This window comes from Spea bombifrons, chromosome 7 (genome assembly GCF_027358695.1).
Source record: "Spea bombifrons isolate aSpeBom1 chromosome 7, aSpeBom1.2.pri, whole genome shotgun sequence".
Lineage (NCBI taxonomy): Eukaryota > Metazoa > Chordata > Amphibia > Anura > Pelobatidae > Spea > Spea bombifrons.
Window position 1 is genome coordinate 10,584,758 of NC_071093.1, and position 19,856 is coordinate 10,604,613.

Here is a 19,856-nt window from a genome sequence, read left to right on the forward strand (position 1 = left end):
TATTATTGACAACAATCACCTTCACTCCGTATTGCTTTCTTTCCTTTCTCTTCTTATTATTCTTATTGCTTCTCCGTTCTTTCCACGGAAGACTGCTAAATGGAATCCTTTGCATGTAAGTTCCCAAGTGTATATTGCATACAAAGTGGGCTACACTGGTGACAAACCTAATAACATTCACCCTTTTCACCACTGAATGTATTTTTAATTTTTAAAAAATGGCTCTTAATGGTTGATAACAGCTGATTGGAGATCCAGGTTCATCTTGTGCCACCTCTTTTATAAGGATATACTGATCATAGGACAAGGTCTTTGGACAAGCTAGTTGGTCTAGAGGGCACTGCTGTCAAATTTTGTTACTAGACTTGTGCATTCAGATTCATCCGAATTGCAAATTTACCAAAGTTTTGTAAAATCAGCGATTCTGTAAAGGAGGCCAGACCCCCCATGAATCAGCTGACAACAAAGGAAAAAGCTCTGAATTTTCATCCGACATTTGTGGGTCCACATTCACTCACACTCATTCACTCTCTCTCATGCCCTCTCTAAATGTTTCCGTACCTTCTCTGCCGACCACTTCCGCTTCTGCATCTTCTCAATCCCCTTTTTTCTTTCTTCATCCACGGACATAACCCGGCAACTTCCACCACAATCGGGGAAGAGGACATCACCGAAAGTGCCAACTGAGGGCAACATGGCATTGACGTCCCCTTCATCCTCCAATCGGGGAAGGGGACGTCAATGCACGTGCCGCCATATTGCCGTCAATTCACGATCAGGGAAATGCTGTCACCGCAGCCCCGCCATTTTGGTGGAAGTTGCCGGGTTATGTCTGTGAAGATACGGAAGGAGAGTGTGAGAGAGTAAGTGACAGTGTGACAGACGGAGTGAATGAGAGTGAATGAGAGTGAACAAATTTAGTGCTTGTTATTGAACTCTCTATAAATTATACTATAATATTATATTATACTATTATATTATATATATTTTTATCTGTTTTAGGTATCAAAGGATGACCAAAGTGATATTGAGTCAAGTTCGGATGAGGAAGATACAGTACTTCGTACAAAAAGTGCACAGAAAATTAGTACCAATGGAAGCAGTAATGCAAATGGCTTGAACGGCTATCTCATTGGGGCATCTTATTCCGAGGAACATTAGTTCTGAAACCAAAGTGATCAATAAACTGTTAACTGCTACTGGAAACATTAAGTACCTTGTGAATTAAGTTTCTTCATATATCTCTGCACCAGAAATCAGTATCAGAATATCAAAGAATTTGAACCGTGCACTGCCATTATTCTAGTTATTATTGTGAATGAGGAAAGAATAACGATCAATATGTGTGGGCATGCATTTATGTTTCTATATAATTAATTCAATAGAATCAGTATTTTCATCGGTTTGACCGGTTTTTTGGAGTTTTTACATTTGTTTAGAATTATTTGGGATAGGAAATATCATTTCTTTTCACTTTTTTTTCTGTTTGTTGTGACAAGGATTATGTTCTGTGTTCTTTCCTTTACATTCCATGGGTGATTGTGTAGTTATTTTGTCTGCTTACCATGTTAATACATTTCAAGTGTTCAGGTATAAACTGCCATACACCAAAATTTCCACATTTTTAAAAAGGAGAGTAGTTCTGGAAAACTTGTCATTCACAGTTAAAGTGATTTTCGTACAAAAAAATCTACTTTTCTTGTTGTCGAAGTCATACCATGCTACAGCATTCAGTACATTTCTATTGAGAATATATCCAAATCAGATGCTATTACATAGTCTAATAATTCTTAGTGCAGTTCATCATAGGGACTTACTGCTTACAAAAGCAAATTGTTTTCAGTGTTCTTTCCAGTACACACATGGGTATATAAAACATATGATGTCATCATGGATTATAGCAATAATGTTTTGTATTATATTGCATCAATATTGTTAAGCTCAGGGGGCATAACAATGGCATTTCGTTATACCCCTTACCAATATGTACAGGAGCAGCAAATAAAGCTATGTTCTCCTTAAGGTCACTTGATGAATAAGTGTATCATTTACTAATGAACAACAAAACTGTTACATAATAGCGTTCTATCCTTGTTAAGCTTACAGTGTAAAAGAATATGTTTGATAAAAAGGAAAACTTGGGATGCATGTTATACAAGCGGATATTGGATAGTTGTACTCTTGCATCTTGCATAGTGGTGGATGTCATTCTGGTAAAATGGTGCCAATGACCGTCAATGTCACATGGGAGTAAGCCATTTGTATTAAAGAGTAAGCCAAGTTGGGACAGAGACTGAAACTAGGCTGGATCATAGAGCCAAGTGCAAGCCTGGCTGAACTCGCTTTCCAAATATTAGGTAGTTACGGGTTTTAGCCAAATCAGCTTTGGCTCACACTGCCTTTCTTCTTGATAAGATAGACAGAGCCAATTCTCCTCATGCCCAGGAGGACTCATCCAGCTTGATCACTACTATGTGAGGTGAGTATGGCAGTTAGTGTCTGCTGCCCTATCTTGTATGATAAAAGTGGCCACTGTGAATATTTCAGCCAGGGTCATATAGGAGTTTGATGTCCCCCTTGATTTCATTGGGATTGAATGTCAGCGAGCAAATTGGTGGATGTGCTGGATCCTATAGTAATTGGGGACCACAGACCACTAAGTCATACTTGGCAGTTAGTGGCTACCGTCCAAAGAATAACCTGGCAAAAACACAGGGGGATAACTGCCCCCTTGATTGTTCTGAAATATTTTGAGCCAATGTATTATCCTTGCAGTTCCGCATCTAGAAATGTGCATTGGATCAGATTGGATAGTGCAATGTATGCGTGTTGTTTGCCAAATACCAGCTTTAAGACCGCAGTCACTTGGCAAGACTTCCCGCTGGGTAGAATGTTGCCAGGAGAGAGCTGGGCTGAATATACACAAATATTCTTAACAAAATGAATTCCAATGCTGGTAGGCTGAATTTTTATAAAAAAAAAAGTAATAATAAAGATAAAATGTCAAACTAATATTTTTTGGATTAATTGATTCAATTTACTTTGCAGGCACAGCAGTTGGGCTAACAATTACAGCTCAAATCTGCAGTCATTTAAACCTGAGTTATATAATGATTTAATGCTTACATTTAAAAAATGACAATATTACCATTAAACCTCTCATTATTCTGTAGAAAAAAGAAAAACACTATATGGATTGCCAATTTGAGGCTTATTGGATAGAGAAAGAGATGCAACAATCATAAATTGAGCAAAATAGGAAATTAGGATAAATACTCAACATTAACTGTAAGCATTTTTTTCTCTCTGTTTATGTAATATAATGCATATTATAAGGGTGAATCCCTTTTCCCTGTGTCTCTTGGCCACTTTCTTCTTTCTTTGGGATGTGGCCATGCCCACTTACCGCCCACTTTCCTCTCACGCCCCACCCACTAAAGGCTATCTGGGGCTAGTCCCACCCATGAATAAACCTGATACCCCAGAATAGGGAGACTCTGGGTAGCCTACACAAGGAAAGTCACAAATTATTGCTAATAATACCCATTATAACATATCATTAAAATATTAAAACAGCATCAAAGCATACAGCGCTCTGGAATATGTTAATGTTATATAAATCAATACATAATAATATTCTGGTTCATATGCATACAAAATTCCCCTATAACACGCCCAAGTGTGAAATACAATCATTAAAATGAGATAAGGTTATTTTTTGAAAACTCTACGTTTAAATACATCTGTTATCCTGCTTTACTTAACATCTGCAGAACAAATACATCATTATGAAGTTGAATTCATAATAATTCTGCACATTTTTACACATTTTCCATAATCAGATAAACATGCTAATGCAGGGAATGGTGCAATACATTTTTTGCCTATTACCCCGTTCCCCTGAGGCTATGCAGTGCTAACAATGGTGCTTTATTGCAGTTCTTCTTAGAGTTTATTCAAGATTTGGGGCTAAAATGCATGAATGCAGACTTGTACTATGGGAAGATACATTAAAATTCTAATTCGAAGTAGCAGCAAAATAATGGTACTGTATTGTGAAAACCCTTCTTTGCATAATGCTTTGTAATCCAGGAAGGAAGCAACATCGCAAAGGATTTTAAAGTATTTTCGGCCACGTTTTAGCAATACTTCCTTCTTTTTCTAAAACCTAATTGATTTTAAAAAATGAAGTGAAGAGGCACAGAATGTTTACCTATTACAATTTATCAACATGCATTGAAAAATAAATAATATTCGTTATACTCTGAGCAATTCAAGGAGATGTATTGATAAGGGATATATAGAGGACCATCCATATCTCCAGTAAGATCTTCAAGTCATAATTCTAATCACGCTGCTTTCAAACGTGGTGTCAATGACCTTAGTAGATTATATGGCTTTTACAAAGAATTCCAAAGCTATTGATTCCAAATTGCTCACATGCTATTTCCCACGCTGAGCATTGTATTCACTTACGTAGAAAAACATACCCCATTTTGCTTAGTGTTATAATGGTATAACTATAAGGCATATAAAACAAAGCAAGAATTCAGCGTATGCCCAGCGAATACCATTAAAAAACCCCAACTATCTAAGGCATAATTATTTGGGATTCCATCACACCATATGGGGATATATTACTTAGGTCAAAGTAGTCCAAAGTAACCCAAAGTACCCCAATTTTGGTGAGTCCTATCTAATTTTACATGGCTATCTTACTTACCAATGAGCTGAATCAGTGGGACTGCTTTGCATTTTAACCCAAAAGAGACTCTCATGCAATTTAAAGCCCTCTTTGGATGCCATTATTTCAGGAGTATCGGCTCAGCCCTAAGGTTTGGTCAGAACCTGCAAGTATTCACAACAAAATAAATATATACAAATAGAGGAGTTGTAGAATCCAGTTCATGTATACACGCTTGGGGACAGACTTGTGTATCTTTAACATGTCCAACATCAGCCACACCAGGGGACTTGTGTCATGTCCCAGGCAATCCGGCTCTGACACAGTAAACACAGAAATAATGAGGTAATATCACACCATGGGGTGCAGTATAATGATGGCAGAGGGGATAAAGGTAAGTTGCAGGTGTATTGCGAGTTATACGTTCTGTTTAATCACTTTTTTTATCAAATAATATGATATGACAGAAATTAGCATTAAAGGATTATTTTACAGTAAATCAATTTACTCATTCTTTGATCTCCTCAATCCAGCCTGCTGAGAGCTATGCAATGGTAGGTGTGACAGGACCAACCCGTACCCCGACTGGGTACACCCGCCAGACGCTGCTTCCTTCTCTCCATAACCACCAGGAATAAAAGACTTCAATGTTCAGGTGGAGCTAGTGTCAAAGACAGCTGGAAACACAACGCTCCTCAGGAACATCGGTGGCACTGCAGCCTAACAAGACATTGTTTAACTGTTTTGACAGGGACAGCACTGAGACTTACACCAATAACAAGACAGAACCCATATTGAGGTAAAACAGGAACTGACTTCATTGGGAACAGCAGAGATATTTATACAGACAACATGATTGGATCAGGAGTATAATCCCATCAACTGCGGCATCAGGAGATCTCAGGGTACAAGGATGTTTTGTTCCAAAAAAGCGACTCAATCCGACATGGGGACCCTGAGCAACAGTGTCGGAAATGTCCCTGGGAATAGTTAGCGCGGCAGCCAGGCCAGAGTTCCATAGTCGCGGCTGGCTAAACCCCCGGTCCTTAAGATAGGTAATAAAACCAGGGTTCCCAAATGAGATTCTTCTCCATAACCACCTCTGATGTCCTTAGCAACGCAGTTTCAATTGTCGGCGTTCATCCCGGACCCGATCAGGCGCATGGAGCGTTTCTGGCCATATAGAGCCCCCATAGCCGGCCAGTTCATGGAAGTCTGGTTAGGGCAGACCAGACATAGTTTTTCAGTCACCCTGTCCCCCCCCCCCAATGAGGACAAGGTGACATAAGAGGGGGGTAGGCTGGCAAAGAGTCTCCCAAGGAATCCATTGAGTTTGTTTGGGGCAAACTCAAATCTATAACTTTTCAACTTCTTTACTTTGTGCAAAGTGCTAGGATAGAACATCATCCAGCCTAAGAAGAACTTGCACTAATATATTGTTGTAAATTATTATTTTGATATGTGGCAATTGATTGCTAGCGGTTAGAAACAGTAGTCATTTTCCTCTATGGAGTTGCAACTCTCCAAAGTTGTCCATGGTTAATTATAATACGAGTATTCGGGGGCCACAGAGCCTGTTAACTAATGAGTATATGTAATAAGTACTCAACGTTTTTACCCATGAACATGCCATGTTGCCACAGCTGGGGACTTTGCTTTAGGGTGTGTAGTTAGAGGTGTGGCAGACCTGCAGTTTTACTGAGACCTTTTATGTGACTGTCACCTAGAGTGAAGATAAAGGTGTATTTATACCATTTAATATTTATCTATTCCTATACACATTATTGTGGCCTTTAATGCAGCAGAACACTGTAAACACTCAAACCCGACAAATAAACAGTATGTAGACAGCTGGTTTTGTGTCCCAAAAAGGGACCATTTGTCCTGAAGGGGGACACTTGGGAGGTATGAATAATTCAAGGGCAGAGAAGAAAGATGCACAAGTTCTAATTTGCATTTTTCTTCTTGAAAAAAAGAAGCCCAACGCTGTATTTCAGTAAAACAATGTTTTTTTCATACATGGACAAACTGAAATTGTGAAGCTTCATAAATTCTTTATTTCTCGAGGCTCAAGGCTCATTGTGGGGGATGAAGGCTGGCCCGTGTAGTCAAATCCAACAGGCGAGCGACTGTAGCTCAAATTGCTGAAAACGTTAATGCTGGTTCTGATAGAAAGCTGTCAAAACACACAGTGCATCGTAGTTTGTTGCGTATAGGGGTTGCTTAGGTGCAGACCAGTCAGGGTGCCCATGCTGACCCCTGTCCACTGCCGAAAGCACCTACAATGGGCACGTGAGCATAAGAACTGGACCACGGAGCAATGGAAGAAGGGGGCCTGGTTGGATGAATCACGTTTTCTATTACATCACATGGATGGCTGGTGCGTGTGCGTCACCTGGAGAACGCATGGTACCAGAATGCATCCATGGAGGCCGCACCTTGCAACTTACAGGACTTAAAGGATCTGCTGCTTATGTCTTGGTGCAGATACCACAGCATCTTTAGAGGTCTAGTGGAGTCCATGCCTCGACGGGTCAGGGCTGTTCTGGTGGCAAGGGGGGCCTACACAATATTAGGCAGGTGGTCATAATGTCATGGCTGATTGGTGTATATATTTATGTACGCTACCATTCAAAAGTTTGGGGTCACTTAGAAAGTTCCTTGTTTTTGAAAGAAGAGCAAATGTTGTCCATTAAAATAACGTGAAATGGATGAGAAATCCAGCGCAGACGTTAATGTTATAAATGACTATTGTAGCTGGGAACGGCTGATTTTTAATGGAATATCTTCATAGGTGGCCTGCACTCCTATCACTCCCGTGTTCCAATGGCACGTTGTCTTAGTTTAAAAGCCTTTTTTATAGGACAAATCCTTGTTATAACCTACCCCGTCTTATTGTTTCATAGAACGGCATTCAGTATATAGACTTTTAAACATTACACAATCAGAACAAGGCTTTCTTTGTTATCAGAATGAAGAGTAAAGTCCACGCCATATGTGGGTTGGCTTCATTGCTGAGACTCTGTAATAAGTTACTGTTTATGTAGCAAAACACACATTACTTGTGCACCAGAGCAGCTGCCAAACTGCTGCAGAATATTAATATCACTGACCCGATACGCATGTTATACGATGACTGTGTTAAGAAATATTTTTATTGTCCTTTGCTGATATGTATCAAGCCTTGGTAAATATGTGACAAGATGTAAAAGCTCCCAGAATGCCCCGCTCCTTCCTTACCCTCCTTGCCTCACCCTTGTATTCTAAGCCTTATGGACCAAATACACCTTTTCACAATGAAAAATCCTTTATCGGGCTCTACAGTAAGTACCCCTTCTACTATTTAAAAAAACAAAACTACTTAAAAGCGACTTAAAAGATACTGGCAACGACATGTGTATCATATTTCTTTTTATGCCAAAGGGGATTTCATTAGTTTCCTTGGTAAATATATTCTTATCTTGATTAAGCGTGTAATATACAGCAATTAGGAAACATAAACTCTATAGTCGTTTCGTATTCAGGATTTTCAGATGTTATTATTTATGATATAATATCCATGGCACCTGTTAAACAAAAATAATAATACATATATATATATATATATATATATATATCCATATATATATATGTGTGTTAATTTTTGGTGTATATACATATTGTTATATATATATATATATATATATATATATATATATATATACACAAAAAAATAATTTTATTTATCTGTAGGATTTCGTTATTTGTAGATTGTCATTATTTCAGGCTTTACATAGAATAATCTTTAGTTTGATGTAATATTTAGTAATTTTAGTAGTTTTAGTAGTTTCTAGCCAGTAAAGAAGTAGGTAGGTAATATTATTACTCCTATGACAGATGGGTATGTGATATGCGTTGGCATATAATTCATTATTCACTCTTTATCATTCAAACAGTTAATAGTCCAGCAGCGCTCATTTTATTGACGTATTCTGTAAGGCAAAGTTCATTTTTTCCTCCCGGTTTCTCACAATTCTTATCTGAAATTATACCTGATTATGCTAAACATGAAAAAAAAGATAATTTAAATTATGCATTTTGCTGTATCTGACTAATGATTCGTATTATTCTTACATTTGTCAGTATGAAAAGATATATCAGGACTTAAAGAATATATCTAAAAATGGAGAGGCCTTTTGCAAATCACTCATGTCAGTTCTACAACAAAGGTACATTTTTAGCTTTTTTTTTTAATAATGCAAAATACAATATTTAATATTACCGTGGTTATTGGTAAAAAAAAAAAATACGCGTTGCTTTACCATGTTTTTAGACATAATGAAAGAAAGTTTTACTTTACTGACGGGGTGGTGGATAAATGAAACAAACTCCCAGCAGTGGTAGAGGCTAATACAATGAGAGACTTTAAGCATACATGGAATAGGCATAAAGTTATCTGGAATCTAAGACAAGGCAGAGGACTGATTGAGGTCTGCGTCTCGACATGAAGAAAAGCATGTAGACAAGATGGGACAAGTGGTTCTTATCTGCCATCAACTATCTTGCTATAGTTTTACTGTATTTCTCCCCCCCAAAAAAGGTTTTGATATTGAGATCACATAACACAAGGGGAGGGGGGGTATTTTGCCCCATTAATTGAAAACATTACATGTAACATAATTTATGATGTCACTCAAGATGACATTACTCAATAGATTCAATCATTGTTTTAAACCACCTGGTCATATGAATATGAAAGAAAAAGGGTTCTAGTTCAAGAAGCACTCAAAACTTTTGACGGGTTCGGGCAATAAATGGTCTTTCCTCAGGCTGCGTATAATACTTAAAACTTTCATCATGTAACGATACACAAACATATGAATACAATAATTGGTAAATACCTCAATTATAATAATAATAATAATGAAAATATGTTATATGAGAGCTCTGGAAAATAGATAGATAGATAGATAGATAGATAGATAGATAGATATAATATGAGTTATTAATGTATTGATGATATGTGTTCATAATTTAGGTCCAACTTAGAAATGAGCTATGCCAAAGGACTTGAAAAACTAGCAAACAAACTGACAAAAGCATTGGACAGCATGAACAAAAAGTAAGTAAATAAGCACACATCGGTCACACACACAATGCTACTTTTTATCTATAGCTGGGTGAGCTGGCATTGGCTCGAGATAGGCTTGAACCAAGTACCAGGCTTGGCCCTGGTTTGGGAATAGGACTGAGAAGACCAGAGCTCAGCTCAAATGCCTCCTCTTGATATTAATTTTGTTCTGTAAGGATGCTGGCATAGATGTTCCTTCAGATGCCATTTAGTCCACCTTAACTTGTGCTGTGAAACCAACAATCTCATTCATTTGTAGTGTTTTCTACAACCACAAAACCGTGGGCTATTGTTATTCTATGTGTTGTTTCTAGTTTTTACAATATCTTCACCAATATTGAATCTACTATGTTACTGTGCCATCAAAGTACAGAGTGGTGATATTATTTGTTTGAGATTCCATTACCTGTCTAGTTTGAGTTGGTTTCACAAGAGATTAGGTGAATGAATGAAAGTCAGCTGGCTGAAAACTACTCCTTACCCTTCAGCCTACAATTAAGTATGAACTGATATATCTGTAAGGGCCACAGTGTGCCATGGGCCTTAGCTGGTATGTCCACCATCCAATAGCTTTAGAATCCCAATGGCACAACAGTGTAGGTTTTCTAATAGCATGATGGATAAATAAACCAATTAATGCTCTCTGACACCACATCTTACGTTTAGTTGCATCCACAATGCATGGACCTGTGCTTCTGAAGAAATGAGGACAACAGCTGAGGTTCACAAGTAAGTTTTGCAGTGTATCGATTAAGAGTTGTATACAACTTATTTTCTTACTGCTATTTTTTGTGTTTGTTTATGACATACGGAAAATTGTTATAGAAAATAAGGCCATACTCTAGAGTATTTAAATAATGATCCATCTACCTCGGTGCTTATTGTGCACTGGTATTATGGAGGTCCCTACATGCCCCCAAACTAGTGCCCCAACACTCATGAGTCTGAGCACTGGAATATGATGTCATTTCCTGGAGCTCAGACACAGGCAGCTTATGAGGACCACGATGGATAAGAATATTTGCTGTCCACTGAATTTCTCCCTCCTCAGCCATTGAGTATGTTACTGTATGTGTGAGTATGTGTGTGTAAGTATGTTGCTGTGTGTGTATATGTAAGTATGTTACTGTGTGTAAGTGTGAGAACCACTGTGTTACTATGTGCATGTATTTGTGTGTATAATATTGTTAATGTGTGTGTAGGTATGTTATGCTGTGTGCATAAGTGTATAATGTGTGTGTAAGTATGCAACTGGACTCATCCTGAGGTACCCAAGGTGTATGGTTGTGTGTGTGTGTGAATGTTAGTGTGTGTAAGCATGTTACTGTGTCTGTGTGTATGTAAGAGCCGCTTAGGTGCCCCACCATAAGCCTTGCAGGGGCCCCCCAGCATTGTTTGTTATGCCGCTGTTATGGGGAGGAAGAAAATTACACAGAAGTCTAATTGTCTAATTAAAATAACTATAGAATGCAATCAAACAGGTAATTTATATACAACACGCTTAAGTACAAGATTTTTCCTTCATTTTTCTCATAGAAAACTAGGCATTGTAATTCAGACAGAGGCTATAAAACCAACAAATCAGGTTTTGGAAGAACATGACAAAAGGAAGAAAAAGGTAACTTTTATCATTTTTCTGCATTATAATCTTGAATAGGAGTTTTCCTTTATAGAACGTTTCCACAAGTACAACACAATCTTGAACTGGCTAAATTCTTGTTCTTGTGAACATTTTGTCTCGTGAGGTTTAGAACATTGTGCGGCTTTGCGTAGTCCACCATTACAAGCATCTTGGGTTCTATTCAATGATTCATTTAAGAAAATAGATATTTTATTAAAAAGAACATTACAGCCATGATCACAGGCAATCCAAGCAAGTAAGAAATCCCCCAAAATTGCAAACTACTTAAATACATTAACAAATTTAGAATGCATATTTTATGATCACAGCACAGCATGCCATGAGTCATTTCCACAGCAGAAGCTCATTACAGTCAGTGTGGTCCCTTTAGTAGAAGTTGTTTTCTATTGATTTTTCTTAACTGTGGCCATTTAGAATATTCAGCCACTATTTTGGGTTCAGCCAGACATTTGAATCACAAATCATTTTCAATGATGAATTAATGTTTAGACAGGTCATTGAACCAAGATCATTATTTCTGGTAGCGCATTCTATGATGATTTACCATCTTTGATCATAAATTCTGGGGAAAGGTATATTTTGTGTTGAAAAATATGGTTATAGACAATCATTTGGGACTGATTATGTGATTCTAGATTTTTTTCCCACTATTTGGAATTTTTGCATGTACGCTGCTTTATTTTGTATATATAAGATAAAAGCACCTAGTTATATGGCATAGTTGAGATTTTACGGTAAATTTTGCAATTCTTTTATACATCAGTGCTATATTCAGGCTTAGGCTGGCTAGGCTCAGGTTCAGGGAGGAAGCAGTCCCCCAGCCACAAAACCTGGGGCAGATCGCTCTCTTGGGCAATCAGGTACCCCAGTGTCCAGGGAGAGATTCCAAATTGGCCTATAAACAGCACCTATTTACTCTCTATACTGCTTTAAAAAGGTAACGTCAATGGCCATGGAGGGGGCCAAGGATCAGACCTAGGGCAGAACTCAAGGTAAATATTGTATACACAGCTCTATATCTACTTCTAAAAATAAAAATCGATAAATCAACCTCATATTATCCAAGTCTAGAAGTTGGTTCCATACATCTTAGGCCTCCCTAGAACAGAAACTCTGTAGAAGTAAGAATCGACATTAAGCTCTCAAATGAATGCCTGTCATTGAAAAGGCTAATGTGTTGGATTCAAGCTATGAACCCTACCAAGTTTATTGATCTAGTTATCATGACTGTTTTCTTGAAAGTCATGGATCTGTTACTGGGACTTTTGTGTCTAGTTAGAACTTCTTCATATTTTCCAGATCATAACACAAAGTGTCAGTTGCATGATCGGTACCCTTTTTTTAACATCAATTGAATAACGTCTGTCATTTTTTATATGTATTTGATTTACAACAGAAACTTTTTTTTTTCATTTACAAGCTAGATAATGAAGTTGAAAAGATGGCAAATTCTGTACTAAGCAACTGGAGACAACAGATCAAGGTATTTTTACCTTCTGCCTAATGACTGCAGGGCTGGGCAGGTTTATAAAGGCTGTCTTGATCAGGTAATCAACTGCAGCTGGACCTGATAATCAGTCTGAGTGGTTCTGAGTGGCAAGGGCGGCCACTAGTGGCTGGAAACATGAAATGAGTAGCACCAAGTTTAAACAAGTCCATACAGCGAAGGGTGAACGTTACAGTCACTGACCCTTCGTTCTACGTATGCATTCTTTTGCATTGTTAAAGACACTCCTGTCCTTTACAAAGGACTTTTTGAAAGGATACAGTCAGGCTGTAAATGCTGTCTAAAATCCTTGGTACTGTGTGCCCCCTGGAGGCTATATGTGTTACTGCATTTTTCTCAAGCCACAGTCAACCATTTTACAAAGAATTCAGTGGGCAGTGAATATTAAGAGAAATAGTTGTAAATATTATTTAAAACATCATGATTGTCCTCTACAGACTAAAAAAAAGCTAATGGACCACACAAAAAAGCACGAAACCCTGTTCCATCACGTTGAAGCAGAAAACAGTAAACAGACCCTAACAGAAAAGGAAAGACAAAAGGTGGGAACTGACATTTAATACAACAAATATATTTACACCATATACTATATGGATCTCATATTTAATTTTCTAGTAGAAAAGTCACCAAAGTAATTGTACCAGAGTATTTTCATGTGCAAGTTTATTACATTTTTGTAGTGATTCTTAAAGAGATCCAAAGGGTTGATCCATACTTGGTATGCCTGAAAAATGTCACATTTGCGTATAGGTCTTAGGAGTGACGATCAGTGAGTGAACTGTGAATTGAGGGGAAACAAAATATTTTTTTCAGGAAGGTCAAGGTAAACTCTAAATGATACATATTAAATATTTGAGATTGCATCTATGTATTTTGAAAGGTTACCTGGTCATTCTTGCAGGAGAAACGTTATGGGGTTAATTTATAATGCATAGCTAGGGCAGGGAAAAGAAATGTTATGGTTGGTTAAAATAACTTTTTTGAAATATAATGAAACATTTGTGGTTATATATAATGTGGATTTGCACTGAAATTTGTAGTTATAGTTATTGAACTCCATTGGACTGAAGAGATATTACAGGACAAGTTACCTAAAGCACGTTGGAGGAGAATAGGACATGTCTTGATGGCATTGAGTGAATTAGACATAAATAGTAACATTTTATATGACAATGGGGTACAGTACAGTGATAATTTCCTAATAACGTCTTGAATTGTTCTCCAATAACAGCTGTTCAATAAACTAAAAAAATCAACAGAAGTATTGACAAAAACTGATGCCGATTATTACCAAGAAAATATAGCTGGCCAAGCCGTGCGACTGAAATGGGAAAATGTCCTTGAAAATTGTTATGCGGTAATTATGAATGATCTTATGTCTCGCTGTTATAGAGTCCATATTGATTTTGGAAACACAAGACTGAATTATGCAAAACAGATTTTAGATGACATGACTTAATGTTGACTATGGAACCAGAGATGTAAATTTATGAGCATTCTAACCTCTGTAAATATCTATTATTATTTGTTATAAGCATAAAATATCTCCTCTGTCGTGTATCAGGACAAGAGAGGACAATGAAAAGCGCAACACAATATAGTTATTTTATTTTAATCATAAAGACATTAATCAGAGAGCAACTTTGCTTTTATCAATGGCCCTAGGCAAAGGAGAGCCAAAGAAATGGTTTAAGCAAGAATTATACAACAAAACAAGAAATCAGTGTATAGCCAGTAAATACTATTTAAAAGCACGCATCTGAAGAATAAATATTGGTGATTGTGTCAAATGATATGGCCATATATTGCTTAGCTCCCCACTACCCCAAAGTAACCCAGTTTTGTAGATATATGGCCATATAATGTGATGGAATCCCCAATATTTATGCCTTAGATGTTTTTTTTGGTCTTTCTAGCAGCACCCCAGAACCTGAATTTATACATTATTAGGGTTAGCTTTGCTTTCTGTATTTTTAGGAAGAATTGTGTCATGTGTAAAGGCCTTATGGAAACTAAATTTATATCTGGTGTAAAACCACGTTCCAACGAACATATCAGGTTTTATACTATTACAAAACATTGTGACTTAAATGAGTTGGTGTTGATTCATGATTTTTTAAATCCGCTAAATAATGTGTGTTTTATATACTTTATTTTTTAAGAGTATTCAAGAACTTGAAAAAGAGAGAATACAGCTCCTTTCTCACATTCTTACACGATACAACCAGCATGTTTCAAATTTTGGACAAACACTGAACACGGTAAGTGATATTTGGCAATATTTTGTGTCTATTCTCTGAAGTACCTTTAGGCGCAGTTGTATGCATCAAACGTATCTCTTGAGAGTCCTAATCATGCCAGGATTATATTATCGTAAGCAAATACATCATCTTTCATCTATAAACAGAAAAGGCTGTACTGATGTCGTCTGCATTCAGCTCTTGGACATCTTATTTCAATTCTTCTGGCTTTAAGACCAATTTTATCTAAGCTAAATAAATTCTGTCGCGATCTGGAATTATTACAGACACAATAGTTGTTTCTGAGTTGTATAAATTTTTAACTCATTACCTGAAAGATATACACTATCTATGTTTTTACCCCCCTGTCTGGGGCATGTGTGCGCAGGGCTCACGGGAACTATATGCAAAAAATGGTGGCTTGCTATCTTCTCCAGTACGTAGATTATTAGTTGCTAAATAACAATAAAATAACTAAAGTAGAGAAGAACACTTAACAGCTATTGTTTCTATGATGTATGTTTGTTTCATGGTGCTTTTGTCTACTCTTCTGTGTATATATTATTTATTACAGAGTCAAAACCTAATTGACCAAGCTATTAAAAGTATTGATGTTGAAAAGGACATTCAGACTTTCCTGGAAGACACAGCCGTTTATTCTGAAAACAACAAATCAGAATTTCTACTGTTGGATTATTATGTGAGTATAGCACATTTTTCTTTAGAGAAAAGAACTTAGCAGCTCCTGTTTAACTCTTTATAACCAATAGGAAGAAGATGGTTCATCTGTAATGAATGGCGAAAGAAGAATAGCTTCCATTAATACAAAGCTTGAAAGGCTACAGCATGACATTGAAAAGGCTCTGAAAGACAAGGACGGTATAAGCTTTGATCATACTTTAATATTATTTATTGAGACAAAATGTAAAGTAGGTACTTCAGTCACATAGAAGTCTAAGCAGAGAATAATATCGATGAACCACAGGGACGTAATGTTGAGACTAATTAGTTCAACTTGGAAATCTAAGGCGTGCTCGGGATGTCTGGAAAATCTTTCCTGGTGTCTCAAAGTGAAGCGCAAGTGGGTGCAAGTTAACTCTGTCTACAGCCACATGACTGACATTTAACCACGCCCACTACCCACCCACTTCCACCGACTTCCCCTCCTACTTCCTCTCATGCTCATTGTGGCCTGAGATTTTTTTTTCAAGATACCTCTTGAACTGGTAGGAAAGCTATTTGCATTCCCATTGGCAAAAGGAGATATGAATGATGTGGCAAAGCACAAAATACAACAAAGTAAGGGAATGGAAAACATTCATGGGATGGGAATATGACTATCCAACATCTAAGCCAAGACCGAGGACTGATTGAGACTTAAGCCTTTCCCTCAGGAGCAACAGGCAGACTAGATGGGCCGATTGTTCTGGCATAATGAGATAGCCCCTTGATTGCATATGTGAGTCTGAAAGTTAAACTGAGTATCTGTATTGTCAGTAAGTGTTGGTAGGGATAATAAATACACTAAATGTGTGCCTACTAAGATGACATGCTTACTCAAAGTCCATCAAGTTCTACCAACGTTGGACCAGAGTTACATAGTGATTTCACTCTAGTTTAAGATTATCTTATTTATGATTCTCTGTCAATGTCTTATTTCTTCTGGCTATCATCATCTTCATAGGACTGGAAAAAATGTTGAAGGCCTATGATGAAAATCCGGCATTTTCAGATATCAAAAATGAAGAAAATACAGCTGACCTTCTAGAAGAGGTACACCATGTATATTAAAAAATATTTATGTAGCACGCTGTTTCGTTTGTGTTTTAAAATGCGTATGTTATTTCTTTATAGACCAAGTTGAAAATAAGCCTTTTGGAAGCAAATCACTTTAAACTATCCTCGGCTCTGGCTACTTTGGAAAAGAGATCTGCACCTTCGCACCCATGCAGTGAATGCATCAGTACGTGGAAAGAGAAGGTCACATTCTTATTTTGTTATTCACTTTATAGATACTATTAATATGGGAGTTAGAATTTAAAAATTCTCCTCTTAGAGCACCACCCTTGGGCTTCACCCCGTCAGCCTGGGACTGCATTCTCCCCTGCACATCAAAAGCATTTCTTTGCATTCTCTATGGTTTTCTGCTGTATCAATAAAAATAAATCTAAATGTAGAATAAATGTAGTGTCTTTTGCACATCTTTCTGCCCACAGGGCTGCCAGCACTGCTCCGTCCAGATATCCCGGTCTATAAATGCTAAAAAACTTAGGCGCTCTCAAAGTGTCCGTTCATCTATCCGACGGAGCGCTCGCTTCAGCAGTATGGGATCTCACGATAAATATGAGACCATGGAAGATTCCACTGATTTGCCCAGCAAACCACCACGAGGGCTAACAAAAAGAATTCCTAAAACTCCAGTTTATTCCAATATGGATGCGGAGTGGGATGATACGCCAAATGGTAATTAATCTCATACCCATGTTTAAAAAATGTATGTATGTATAAAATATAATATTTTGCCAATGCCTTTTTAAAGGGGTCATAGACTAAAACTAGAGGGTCAGAGGTTTGGATGTAAAGTAATGAGAAGGTGCTAGATAGATGGAGCAGCCTGCCATCAGAAGCAGTTGAAGCTACTGTGAGAGAACTTAAACATGCATGAAATAGGTATCAAGCTATCCTGAAGCTAAGAGAAAACCAAAGACTTTGCGTCTTTACATCAGGAAAAAAAAAGGGCTGACTAGATGGGCCGAACAGTTTTGTGCCGTCAAATTCTATAGCAAACGTTACTACCATTGAATGACCAAATTCTAAAAGTCAACCAAAACAGTACAATGCAACGTCTAGCTCTGCCATAAACAACTCAAATATGATGGTCGTTGCCATAAACCAGTGTTAAATTAAAGGATTCGAGCTCTAAAGCAGATGCAATAACTATTTCTTGATTTTACATAATTAATATTTGCTTTTCAAGACCAGGCCATATGGTATTGGCGTACAGGGAACAGAATTTTGACATTTTAAGAAATGTGTAAGAATTGAATAAATGCCTGGAAATGCTTGGAATTAAAGCCCCTGTTATAGTTTTCTTTGCTGATTGATTTCTATCATGTTCCCCCTAGACACAGGCGCATCTTATTTGGAATTTTTTATCTTTCAAAATCTTTGAGATTGATCTCAATCACCAATATTTTTATTTTTGAACATTTGCTACATAAAGTAAAATGAAATACCTTTGGATGTATTGCTATTTGTTTAAATTCTATGTTTGAATTAATGTAACAAAGTTTCCCATTATTGGATTATTTTACCCTTATCACCCTGGGATGTTACCAAAGTGAATACGTTCTGCAATGTAGAATTATATTTTCTTAGTACTTCTAAGCTAAAATGGGTTGGGAGAGCAATGTTTTGGAGGAATATATACGGGTATTAATTAAGAAGTTGGTCTTTGGGAAAGTGATATTTCTGATATTTTGAAATAAAAGTGAGAATATGATTTTGACATTATATATTACTATATTTCCAATTACAGACTTGAACACGGATGAAAACAGCTCATTCAAAGTTTTGTATCCATACCAGGCTCAGAGGCCCGATGAGCTCGTCTTACAGAAAGGTACATCTGAAATCCTGAAATTGTTCTCCAAAGTCCATCGTGTATTCTATACACATATCTAGAAAGGTTTATAGTTCCCGTTTGACCACCAGGGTTATGAGAATATACATGTATATTCACTGGTTACTGGTTACTTTTGGTCCTTGTGAACATGACCCCACCTTTGTGGTCTATTTTTTGGGCAGACTAGATGTGCCAAACGGTTCTTATCTTATGTCGGGAGTGGCGATCCGGGGTGGCCGTCCCCGAGGTGGGGTAGGTGTAGGTCTCCTGTGCTAGAGAGCTGTGCTATGGAGGCCCTTAGCCTCCATAGGTCCACTACTCTTCAAGTTACTACTAACTGTTTTGCAGAGGACATAAAATGTACAGATGATGACATTGATGTACAATCACTAACAATTAGGTCATCACTGTTTGCTCATGACCTCCAGGTTATTAGACAATTTTAAAGGAACTTGTAAATTTATGTGTATCTATATTTTTTGGCAGGTGATCACGTTCTAGTTCATCGCAAGGATGAAGATGGCTGGTGGTACGGTACCATTAATGGAAAGAAGGGTTATTTTCCAGCTGCATACGTGGAAGGGACAGATGGAGGTCAATCATCTAACGCATAAAAGCTTCTAAATGGAAAGTGTCTCATTTGTTTATTCGAAACAGGAAGAATACATTGCTGCAAAGCTGCGTTCTTTGTTTACACAAATGAATCCTGAATTTACGAATTGATTAAATGGCAGATTTCAAGTTTTTTGTATTTTTAACCTAAAATGTGCTTGTACTATTAACAGGTTATAGAATGATTATATTTCATGTATTTTTAAATGAATCCTAGACTTTTTATACTGCAAGTGAAATTACTCTATGATTACTAGACAGTTAGATCAATAATAATAATATTTCCTAACTATTACGTGTTGATGTTAAAAATTGATTAGTTGCAAACCTGTCAGCATAAGATACTCTATGTGCATATTAAAATTTAGTTCAGAAACAGCTTCATATTATTGTATATGTCACCATTATGTAACAAAATACACATTATGCAACACAA

At 37.2% G+C, this 19,856-nt stretch overlaps 2 protein-coding genes across 3 annotated transcripts in view; both read left to right on the forward strand.

Annotated features, from left to right (window-relative positions):
- The window catches only part of CERS6 (ceramide synthase 6), a 58,174-nt gene extending 56,147 nt beyond the window's left edge, over positions 1 to 2,027 (forward strand). Inside the window, exons 10-12 of one of the 2 annotated variants that reach the window (XM_053471152.1) lie at positions 92 to 115; positions 1,003 to 1,636; positions 1,671 to 2,027. In XM_053471152.1, coding sequence (XP_053327127.1) covers positions 92 to 115; positions 1,003 to 1,161 — 183 coding nt within the window. In that variant the 3' untranslated portion in view covers positions 1,162 to 1,636; positions 1,671 to 2,027. The remainder of the gene's footprint in view (positions 1 to 91; positions 116 to 1,002; positions 1,637 to 1,670) is intronic. The other variant, XM_053471153.1, reaches the window with a different exon arrangement.
- Positions 2,028 to 7,773: 5,746 nt separating this feature from the next.
- NOSTRIN (nitric oxide synthase trafficking) lies at positions 7,774 to 19,856 on the forward strand. Its single transcript, XM_053471518.1, has 16 exons — positions 7,774 to 8,007; positions 8,807 to 8,892; positions 9,702 to 9,785; positions 10,461 to 10,523; positions 11,331 to 11,412; positions 12,857 to 12,919; positions 13,381 to 13,485; positions 14,175 to 14,300; positions 15,106 to 15,204; positions 15,758 to 15,883; positions 15,954 to 16,062; positions 16,868 to 16,956; positions 17,038 to 17,163; positions 17,400 to 17,646; positions 18,722 to 18,805; positions 19,295 to 19,856. The coding sequence occupies exons 1-16, from the start codon at positions 7,957 to 7,959 to the stop codon at positions 19,420 to 19,422; spliced, it is 1,668 nt and encodes a 555-aa protein (XP_053327493.1). The 5' UTR covers positions 7,774 to 7,956; the 3' UTR covers positions 19,423 to 19,856.